Raw genomic sequence first — 12,456 nt, forward strand, 5'->3', positions numbered from 1 at the left:
GAAAAAAAGTAGAGATGATTCAGAAATGAAAGAGGAGAAAACACAACTGATAAGACAGAAATACTAAGGATCATAAGAGACTACTATGAACAATTATATGCCAAAAAGTAGATAATCTAGAAGAAAAGGAAAATTCCTAGAAACAAGAACCTATCAAGGCTGCATCATGAAGAATAGAAAATCTGAACAGATCAATTACTAGTAAGGAGATTGAATCAGTAATCAAAAATTTCCCAACAAAGTCCAGGACCAGATGGCTTTACTGGTGAATTTACCAAATATTTTAAAAGAATTAATACCAATCCTTCTCAAACTCTTCCAAAAACTAAAAGAGGAGGGAATGCTTCTAAACTCATTTTATGAGGCCAGCATTCCACTGATACCAAAGCCAGATAAGAGCACCATAAGAAAAGAAAATTACAGGACAATATCCCTAATAAACATAGATGCAAAAACTTCAACAAAATATTATGAAACTGAATTCAACAGTACATTAAAAGGATCATACACCATGATCAAATGGAATTTATTCCTGGGATATAGGATGGTTCAACATCCACAAATCAATCAATGTGATATACTGCTTTAACAAAGAAAAGAATAAATATCATATCATCTCAATAGATGAGGAAAAAGCACATGACAAAATACAGCATCTTTTCATGATAAAAACTCTCAAGAAACTGGGTACAGAAGGAATACACTTCAACATAATAAAGGCTGTATATAACAAGCTCACATCTAACATTCATACCCAATTATGAAAAACTGAGTTTTTCCTCTGAGGTCAGGAACAAGACAAGGATGTCCACTCTTGCCACTTTTATTTAGCATAGCATTAGATATCCTAGACACGGCAATCAGACAAAAAAAAAAAAAAAAAAAGAAAGAAAAGGAATCCAAATTGGAAACGAAGAAGTATAACTGTTTCTATTTGCAGGCGACAAGAAACTATATATAGAAAACCCAAGACTCCACACACACAGACCAAAAAAAAACCAAAACAAAACAAACAAATTAAAAAATCTGTTACAACTAATAAACAAATTTAGCTAAGACACAGAATACAAAATCTATATACAAAAATCAATTGTATTTCTATACACTAACAATGACATATAAGAAAGAAAAATGAAGCAAATAATCTCATTAACAGCATCAAAAAGAATAAATACTGAGAAATAAATTTAACCAAGGATGTAAAAGATCTGTAAACTGAAAACTATAAGACATTGATGAAAGAAATTGAAGACACAAATAAATGGAAAGATATTTCATATTCATGGATTCAAAGGATTAATATTGCTGAATGTCCACACTACCCTAAATGATCTACAAATTCAATGCAATCCCTATCCAAACTCCAATTGCATTCTTCACAGAAATAGAAAAAACAATCCTAAAAATCGTATGAAACCACACACACACACACACACACACACACACAAAACCAGCTAAAGCAATACTAAGAAAGAAGAACAAAGCTGGAGGTAACACACGTCTTGATTTCAAACTATATTACAAAGCTATGGTAATCAAAGCAGTATGGTACTGACATTAAAAACAGACACATAGATCAATGGAACAAAATATCCAGCCCAGAAATAAACCCATGCACATATGGTCAATTAATTTTCAACAAAGGAGTCAAGAATTGGGAAAGCATAATCATTTCAATAAATGGTGATGGGAAAACTGTATATCCACATGCAAAAGAATGAAACTGGACCCCTATCTCACACCATACACAAAAATAAACTCAAAATGGATTAAAGACTTAAACATAAGACTTGAAATCATAAAAGTCCTAGAGGAAAGCAAAGAGGAAATGCTTCTTGACACTGGTCTTAGCAATGATGTTTTGGATTTGAAACCAAAAGCGAAGGCAACAAATGCAAAAATAAAGAAGTACGACTACGTCAAACTAAAAAGCTTTCGCACTGCAGAAGAAACCATCAACAAAATGAAAAGGCAACCTATGGAATGGGAGAAAATATTTGCAAACCAAACATCCAATAAGGCATTAATATCCAAAATATACAAGGAACTTATAAAACTCAAAAAACAAATAACCCAGTTTAAAAATAGGCAAAGGACCTGAATAGACATTTTCCCAAAGAAGACATACAAATGGCTAACAGCACATGAAAAGGCGCTTATCATCAGTAATCATTAGGGTAATGCCAATCAAAACCACAGTGAGTTGGCACCTAACACCTGTTAGAATGGCTATAATCAAAAAGATAAGAGATAAATGCTGCCAAGGATATGGATGAATGGAACCCTTGTACACTACTGGTAAGGATATAAACTGGTGCAGTCCTTATGGAAAACATTACAGAGTGTCCTCAAAAAATTAAAAATAGAAGTATCACATGGTCCAGCAATCCCTGGGTTATACCCAAAGGAAACAAAATCAGTATCTCAAAGAAATATCTGTATAGCCACGTTCATTTCAGCATTACTCATAGTAGCCAAAGTATGGAAACAACATAACCATTAAGAAATGAATGGATAAAGAAAATATGTATACAACAGAATATTATTCAGCCTTTAGAAAGAAGGAAATTATGCCTTTTGTGACAACATGGATGAAACTGGAGGGCATTATACAAAGTGAATTAAGCCAGACAGAGAAAGACAGATCCTGCATGATATCACTTATAAGTGGAATCTTAAAAAAAAAAAAGTCAAACATAAAAATAGTACAATGAATGGTGGTTGCCAGGGGCTGGGGGTATGGGAGAAACAGAGGCTGGTAAAAGAGTACAAACTTTCAGCTATAAGATTCGTAAGATCTGAGGATCTAATGTATAAAATGGTGAGTAGAGTTGAAAATACTGTATTGTATAATTAAAATTTGCTAAGAGAGTTAACTTAAGTGTTCTCATCCAAAAAACAACAAAAAAAGGTAAATATGTGAGGTGATGGATGTGTTAACTAACTCGATGGTGGGAACATTTTGTAATGTATACATTTATCAAACTATCATATTGAACACTTTAAATGTATTATAATTTTATTTGTCAATTATACCTCAGTAAAGCTGGGGTGGGGGAGGAATTAAAATTATTCCAGTCCCCAGTCACCTTCCATATTCTGAAAAGAACTTGTAAAGTCCTTATGGAGAAACAAGGTTATATAAGCGTTATACTTTGACAATTAGATCTGAGAGAAGAGATGCAAATACATATGTAAAAGTATATCAGAACTAAGAATGTAGTTTATCTTTTCCAGAGTGGTATTTTTTTCTTATTCATCTTGATGAGGCCATTTGATATTTATCTCTTCTTTAAAATTCCAAATTTCATTTTTTAACTGTTGATTATGTTTCATTAGCTGATGTGTGTTGCTGCTGGTCACCTAACCCTGAATTCCTTTGTTTTTGGTAATTTCGTTGTGCTAAGTGGTGGATTTAATTGCAATTATCAGCATACTGGCTCAACAAGGACTTAAATCGTCCTTCCTCTAAGAAAGCTCAAAAATATTAATAGATGTAAAGAATAAACTGTCCCCTTTCCAAGTTAAGAGTCTATTGCCAGTTTGGGAGATATTTGTACTTGCATGGATTCTTATTAGTCTGAGTCACATTTGTCAACTACATTTATGAAACACTGTGCAGAACACTAGACTCAGAAAGCTGCAGGAAGTTGTAAATAAAGAAGAAAATGAGTTCCTGCAACTGAGGCTGTTACAATCAATTAGGAGATATAAAACAGATAATATATCTGAGAACACAAATACATAGTTATTTAAGCAATTATATTTTTATGAAGATATTAAAAAATTGATGGATTGTGGTAAGTGATCCTGATAAAAGTTAAATCAGAGCATATTACTTCTCTGCTCAAATTCCCCCATTTCTCTCAAAGTATATGGCCACAAGGCCCTACATAATCTTGCCTCCCCACTCCACCTTTGTGTTTCTGACCTCATGTCCTACTACTCTTGCTTCTGACTCATTTCCTCTGGCTTTATTGGACTCTTTTATGTTTTTCAAAAACATCAGCCATGTTTTTGCTGTAAAGCCTTCCCTCTGCCTAGATTGTTCTTCCCTCCATATTTCCTTGGCTCTTTCACTTCCTTCATGTGCTTACATCTCAACTTCTAAAGAAGACGTACCCTAATTACTCTATTTAATTCTAATCCTGAGCCCCCATTCCAGCATTCCCAATTTAATCTCCTTTACTCTGTCCCACTTTTTTCTTTTTTCATATTACTCATCATCTTCTAAAATACTATGACTTATTTATATACTGTTACAATTGTTCTGATCTATCCTCTTCCCCACCCCCATACCAAGAATGTTAACTTCTCAAGGGCAAGAATTCATTGTCTGTTTTACTAACTGACATATCCCAAATGCCTGGCACACATTAAGAACTCAATTAACACAGGCTTGCATTTATTAAATCAAGCAGATAATTTATAAACCTTCATTTTACTTTCAATTGTGCACTGTGTCAGAATACTCATTCCGAATCAAAAATGTAATACTGAGTTTGTCAATCCATCAGTTTTTGAACGAATCTCATTTTTCCTTCAAAATATATCTCTTCCTTTAAAATATTTATTTGTAACAAACCCACAAGTGGGTCATCATGCTGGTTTTTCTCTCATCAGGTAATTCCACATCAATTTACACTCACAAAAATGAACCTATGATTCAGAGTAGATGTAAAATCAGTTTCTAGCTCATGAGAAAACTCAGCTACTAAGTATACCATTTATCATCATTATCAACACTTGATATCAAATTTTTCCTTTTGTCCAACAAATTCTCAGCAGTCTCACTGCAATTACATGTTATAACGGGATGCGGGGCAGGAGGAGCGGAATGTCTGCAGAACTGAAAATGACAACAGTACTGTAGCAGGATCAATCTGACCAAACTTCTATTGTCCTAAGGATTCAAATATAGTAAAATATTGTAAAATAATCAGAAAATAAGTCCAAGTAATCCCCAAACTCTCAAATTATCATAACTAGCATTGTCTTCCACTGTAAATAATACACTTGGAAACAATAAAGTGCAGCAAGTTCAGCAGGTTTGACAGCAAATGAACTTTTCGGACAATAAATCAATGGACACAAGAGTAGGCAGTAGTCTAGCTAACAAAGAGACCTAAACAACCGAACCACTTCAGCTATGCTAAGATAGCAAGAAAATCTTTAAAACTCTTCAAAAATTAGTCATATTATGGCAAGTTCAGGTATGGGATAAGAATTTCCCATCATACAGATAATGAAACTACCTTTAACTGTTTACTGCTAACCTATTTCCTACATTCCCACACTATTTAGATCACCAGAGAGAAGGAAGTGCAACAAGACTGAGACACCATGATGAAGAGGAGCACTAATGGCTGGCCATTTCTGACATTATTATATCATATATAACCCTTTTATTGTCACCTCTTCCCATTCTAATTCAGTTCAGTTATATGCACTGGAGGCAATTTTTCACAAGTGGTGAAGCAAACATTTTCTAACTATACTTCAGAATTCTCAGTCCCCAGAGTACCCAGGATTAGAATCACTCATCCCTAGATTTCTCTAGCTCAATGGCCCCATATCTGGAATTCACTGTTTTGTCAACTAGATCATAACTTTTGTGGATTCTAGAGCCTTCCCCAGCTTTGAGTCACTAATTCCATAATCCTAAAGCATGGCTTAGGCAATGTAACTTGACCTGCTCAAAAATATTGCATGGTTTCTCTTCATGGCTTAGTAAATATATTAAAAATAAAAACTTCTTGGTATTCATGGCATTAAATGATCTAACCCTAAAATACCTATCCATCATTATTTCCTCCTACTCCTTTTTTTTTAAAAAAAATACAATTCCTTTTTACTGCATTTTTTAAAATTTTATTTATTTTATTTTATTTATTTTTTTGGCTGCGTTGGGTCTTCGTTGCTGTGCATGGGCTTTCTCTAGTTGCGGCAAGTGGGGGCTACTCTTCATTGTGCTGTGCAGGTTTCTCATTATGGTGGCTTCTCTTGTTGCAGAGCACGGTATCTAGGCATGCAGGCTTCAGTAGTTGTGGCACACAGACTCAGTAGTCGTGGCTTATGGGCCCTAGAGTGCAGGCTCAGTAGTTGTGGCACACGGGCTTAGTTGCTCCGCGGCATGTAGGATCTTCCCAGACCAAGGCTTGAACTCATGTCCCCTGCATTGGCAGACAGATTCTTAACCACTGTGCCACCAGGGAAGTCCCCCTACTACTCCTTTAATCATGACTTTTTTCACCCAAACTGGAATGCTTGTTCTTTCCAAACATATTCCATACTTTCTTACCTTTGCCCTTGCTCATGGCTACTCTTTTGCCAGAACAACTTCTCCTCTTTATATGGCTTTCAATGAATTTGGAGATAAGAAGATACACAAGGCTTGGTCCTTGCCTTCAAGGAGTTCATAGGTCATAGGGAAATAGTTACAGAAACAGCTGATGAATTATAATAAAATAGAATAAGTACACTGCTACAGACATACACAAAGTATCAAAGAAGCAAAGAGAATGTTACCTCCAGAACACACATATATACTAAAAATAATTACGTTGGAAATACCCAGACATGTAAATAGGTATAATCTGCAAATTAGGTTGTTTCAAAAATTACTAGATTTGTAAAAATGTCCCCAGTCCATAGAATATCCCATTCTCAGTCATTTCCCCTACCCATGTTTATACCAATACGCTGTCCTTACACAAAATAAAGGAAATTATCTGTATCAATTTGTAAGTAAATATGCTCACAGTTCATTCAGTAATACAAATCTCATATCTGTACTTGTCACAGACTGGTAACAAACAGTTCACAACTGGTACCAGTCCACAGACCACACTTTCAGTAGCACTAACTATCACACATATTGAGACTCTTACATGACCCAAAAGATTCACTTTTCCCTCTTCTTCTTTGTCAACCAAAACAAACAAACAGAAACACAATGAACCAAAATGTTTTAAAATTATGACTTCAAATATAATGCTGCTGTAGTAAAATAATTTAAAGGATACGGATTTCTGTGACAGCCTTCAAGGAATTGAAACCATTTTCTGTTACCCCTAAAAAAAAAATCCTACATACTTATGCATATTTTTAACCTTTTCCATAAAAGCTACTTCAATAAAATTTGTGTAACTTTTTATTGAGAGCACAGTTAAAACAATATTAGATCACAGTTAAAAAACACAATGCAATGTAGTAAAGAAATTGTACATAGAGAGACAGCCTACTCAAATTTTTGTATTCTTACCTATGCTAAGAAATACAGACTAGACTGTACTTTTAGAAAACCAACTGAAAAAGTAAGGAATTACCTTGAACTTCATGAGGCTGGGAGGCAACTGAAAAAGATGGTCCTTTGATTATGCCTTCTCTGATTTCAGAAGCAGAAAAAGTATCACTGGCTCTAAACATATTAATGTCTGAATACTGAGGTTTCTGCTTACTATTGCTATATTTCCATGATTTCCCTTTGCTCATTTCCATTTGGACAATTTTCACTGAGCCAATATGAGAGTCCAAGTTTACTCTGTCATTGAAATAAGCACTCCCATGTATATTGTCAGATATTTTAAATAATCTGCAAAAAAAACATATTTGCATTTGTAATAGTTACTTAGAATGTGAAAAACTAGCATAAAATTGGTCCCTTTAAAAATACTTACAGATTTTGGTTTATTAGAATACAAAAGCTAATCATTCTCCTAAAGTACAATTTGCTAAATTTACCACTGAATTCTTTCTTTTTTTTTTTTTTTAAACATCTTTATTGGCGTATAATTGCTTTACAATGGAGTGTTAGTTTCTGCTTTATAACAAAGTGAATTATTTCTTTTCACTTTCCTAACACTCAGATAAATCCATCTGCGGTAGCCAACCTCTGAGATAGTTCCAGTGATCCTTGTTTCCTGGTGCTCAACCCCTTTATTAGTCACCTTCCTTGAATCAGGACTGGCCTATGAGACTAGCAGAGTACTGTGGAAGGACAAGCATGTGACATCTAAGGCTAGGTCATAAAAGATTGTCACTTCCACATGGTCTCTTGGATCACTCACTCTAAGGGGAGCTAGCCACTATATCATGAGACCACTGAAGCAACCCTATAGAGAGGCCCATGTGGACAGGTACTGAGACTTCTTGTCAGTATCCAGCACCAACTTTCCAAACACTGTTCAATAATCATTTTAGTGTAAGAAATAGTTCTTTGTAAAGTTCTAGAAAACAAAGAAAGGCCATCTTATGATTGTAATTTACTATATTTGACTGATTCAAACACAATCCATCAAAGTAATTTGTTCACAATAGCCCTAAGGGAAGAAGTGACCAATAGGGTTCCTAATACAACACTAGCACCTTATAGAATAAGTAAAAGGGTGATGGCAGGTTATCGGTCTTACAGAATTCTGTAAGGAATGACACCCAAATAAGTACTGTACAAATACAGAATACTTTCTAAATTATTTTGACTATTAATCTTAATGACAGGTTTTTGTATGAGAAAGACCAATCTTTCAAAAAACTAAAGAGAGAAATGTATTTTAGAACAAACTGTGGAGTTGCATCCTCCAATGCCAGCAGTTCTATTTTTGAAAACAGAAAATTCAAAAGCAGATGGTTAGTCTTAGATAATATAATAGAATCCCATTATGAAATGGTATTGAAGACAAGGAAAACACTTATGCCACAAGATGACTCCTTGCTACATGCTGTGATATCAGTTAAAAGCACAGACTTTGGAATCAGACAAACCTGGATATAAATCCAAAGCTCCTCCACTTTCTAGCTGCATGACTTTAGAGTTTGAAATAGGTTTTTCAAACCATAAAAATATTATCCACATACTAGTTATCTAAATTCTCTGAACCTCAGATTCTTCCTAGGTCCTCTGGAACTCCCACTCCACACTCTCCATATCTTCAGCTTCTTTACTGAATTTTATATTTACTTCCTGGTCTTAACAAAAATATTTATTTGCCCTGGAAAACTCTTGCTCCTTAAAAAACTCTTAAGTGGAAAAAACTGTTAACTCTCCCACATCCAATGTATTGATGGTTGAGAGTCTTCTTCTCCACCCCAAATCTACATCATTACTTTTCCACTGTCTCACAAAAGTATCTGTGCTGTCTAGCTATACCACCTTGTAACCCTCCTCATGGCATGTATCATATATCAACCTCTGGTCACTTTAGAATCTTTTCCTCTCAATCCCAAACTCTGCCATCATCTGGGTTACTTCAACATTCATGTAGACAACCCATTCGAAATCCTACCCTCTCAGTTTCTTAGGCTTTTATCTTCAGTGGCTTTCTTCCTCACATGATCTCAGTCACCTACTCTCTCACCTTAGACATTATCATTATCCAGAACTGCTCCTCCTTTCAAATCAATGATTCCGACATATCATTCTCTGAACACAACCTCCTATTCTTTTAGCGTGTGTGCTCAAGGTACCAATGAGGTCAAAGAACAAAATTACTATAATTAATCTCCTTATTTTTTTCCCAAACCATCTTCCCCTTCATTTTTCTCACGTACCTTTAATGAATTTAATACCATGACCTATCTTTTTGACCACTCTCTTACCAATATTCTAAACTCCTCTTCCCCTTTAGCCTTTTATCATACTATCTTGCAAATCTGCAATTCTAGATGAATCTGTCTATTGTTTTTTATAATTGCAGCCGGGTGGTGGAACACTACTGGAAAAAGTACAACTGTTAGGTAGATGAGTTATATTAAAATTCAAAGTCATCGTTAGCAAGACTGAAGAAACAAAATCAATATACAAAAATCAACTGTATTTCTATACACTTTCAATGGACAATCTGAAATTCCATTTAAAATAACATCAAAAAGAATAAAGTCCTTATGAGTAGATTTAACAAAATAAGTATAAGACTTGTCCACAGAAAACCACAAAACATCTTTGAAAGAAATTAAAGAAAACCTAAATAAATGGAAAGATATCCCAGTTGATAGATTGGAAGATTTAATGATATTAAGATAGCAATAGTCATCAGGTTACCTACAGATTCAATACAATCCTAATCAAAATCCCAGCTGGCTTCTCTGCAGAAATTGACCACTTTATCCTAAAATTCATACGAAAATGCAAATAAATCAGAATAGTAAAAAAATCTTGAAAAAAAAGGAACAAAGTTGGAGGACTCACACTTCCTGATGTAAAACTTTACTATCAATACAAAGCTACAGCAATCAAGAAAATGTAGGATATGCCATTGTGAAAAATATCCTTATGCCAGGCATAAGGACAGACATACAGATCAATAGAATAGAATTGAGAGCATGGAAAAAAACCTTTATGTGGTATAATAGAAAATATATGTTTGGTTTTTGTTCCCAGTTCCTGGCACAGAGCTCCTGAAACGTTTGGAATTCCCTGCCTGATAGAAGTGATAGAAGCATCTTTTGTTATTCATAATAAGCCCCTTTCAATCATACCTGAGTTTATGCTAATGAGGTGACTCTTGTAGGGCCCCTAGACGGTTTCAGGATGGGGACCGATCACCAGAAAGAACTAAACTTGATTAGAGGGTTGAGATTTTCAGCTCCACTCCCAACATCCAAGGAGGGGAGAAAGGCTGGAGATTGAGTTCAATCACCAATGGCCAATGATTTAATCAATCACGCTTATGTAATGAAACCTCCATGAATGAAAAATTCTTAAATGGCAGGGGGTTCGGAGAGCTTCTAGATTGGTAACACATCAAGGTGCTGAGACAGTGACACACTCAGAGAGGGTATGGAAGCTCTGCACACTCTTCCTCTCCATACCTTGCCTTATGCATCTCCTCCATTTGGCTGCTCCTAAGTTGTATCCTTTATAATGAACTGGTAAACATAAGTAAAGCATTTTTCTAATTCTGTGAGTAATTCTAGCAAATTATTACACCTAATGTGGGGTAGTGGGAACTCCCAAATTTGTAGTCTGCAAGGCAGAAATGTCAGTAGCCTGGCACCCTATTTGTGGCTGGCATTTCAAGTAGGGCAAGGGACTGAACCCTTAACCCATGTGGTCTGATGCTAACTCCAGGAGTTAATATGAAAATTGAATTGAATTGTTGGACACCCATTGGTGTTGATGAATCAGATAATTGGATGGTGTAAGAAAACCCCCAGACCTTCCATTTATGGTTGATTGATTGTCAGTGAGGGTGCCATGACATTCCATGGGGAAAGAATAGTTTTTGTTTTTGTTTTTTAACAAATGGTGCTGGAACAACTGGATATCTATGTGCAAAAGAATTAAGTTGGACTCCTACCTTGCACCATATTGAAAGGTTAACTCACAATGGATCATAGATCTAAATTTAAGAGCTAAATTTATAAAACTCTTAGAAGAAAATGTGGGAGTAAGTCTTTGCAAACTTGGATTAGGCAATGGTTTCTTAGATAGGACACCAAAAGTCCAATCAACATAGGATGCCAAAAGTCCAGTCAAAAATTAGAAAAATTGGACTTAACTTCATTAAAATTAAAAACTTTTGGGCTGCTAAGGATACGAACAAAAAAGTGAAAAACAACACACAGAATGTGAGAAAATATTTGTAAATCATATAACTGATGAGGGATTTTTATCCAGAATAAAGAACACTTACAACTCAACAATAAAAAGACAACGCAATTAAAAAAACAGGCAAAGTATTTGAATAGACATTACTCCAAAGAAGATATACAAATAACGAATAATCACATGAAAAGTTGCCCAACATCTTTAGTCAGCAGGAATATGCAAATCAAAACCACAGTGGTACACGTCACACCCACTAGTATGGCTATAATAAAAAAGACAGACAACAAGTGCTGGCAAGGACATGGAGAAATCGGAATCCTCATATATTGCTAGTGGGATTGTTCAGTGGTATAGTTACTTTGTAAAACAATTTGGCAGTTTCTCAAAAAAGATAAATATAGAGTTACCATATGACCCAGCAATTCCACTTCTAAGTATAAATCCAAAAGAATTAAAATACATTTGACCCTTGAACAACATAGGTTTAAACAGCACCAGTCCACTTATACTCGGATTTTTTTTCTTCAATAAATACTACTACGGTACTACACGATCTGAGGTTGGCTGAATCCACTGATGAAGAACTGCGGATAGAGAGGGCCAACTATAAAGTTATATTTCATTTTTTGACTTCCCAGGAGGTCAACACCCCTAACCTCTGTGTTGTTCAAGGGTCAAATGCATATATTCACACAAAAACATACACGAGTGTTCATAGCAACATTATTCATAATAGCCAAAACGTGGAAACAACTCAAATATCCATCAACTGATAGATCAATAAACAAAATGTGATATACCCATTAAATGAAATATTATTTGGCCATAAAAAAGAATAAAGTACTGATACATGACATAACATGGATGAACCTTGAAAATGTTATGCTAAGTGAAAGAAGCCAGACACA

The 12,456-nt window shown here is 34.9% G+C and overlaps 1 protein-coding gene across 1 annotated transcript in view; it reads right to left on the reverse strand.

Moving 5' to 3' along the window:
• The window catches only part of HFM1 (helicase for meiosis 1), a 135,781-nt gene that overhangs the window by 107,014 nt on the left and 16,311 nt on the right, over window positions 1–12,456 (reverse strand). The window contains exons 6-7 of the mRNA XM_007176338.2: window positions 7,329–7,594; window positions 7,026–7,073 (exon numbers count right to left, since the gene is read on the reverse strand). Of these exons, the coding sequence (XP_007176400.2) occupies window positions 7,026–7,073; window positions 7,329–7,594 (314 nt within the window). The remainder of the gene's footprint in view (window positions 1–7,025; window positions 7,074–7,328; window positions 7,595–12,456) is intronic.

This window comes from Balaenoptera acutorostrata, chromosome 1 (genome assembly GCF_949987535.1).
Source record: "Balaenoptera acutorostrata chromosome 1, mBalAcu1.1, whole genome shotgun sequence".
NCBI classification, from domain to species: Eukaryota; Metazoa; Chordata; class Mammalia; order Artiodactyla; family Balaenopteridae; genus Balaenoptera; species Balaenoptera acutorostrata.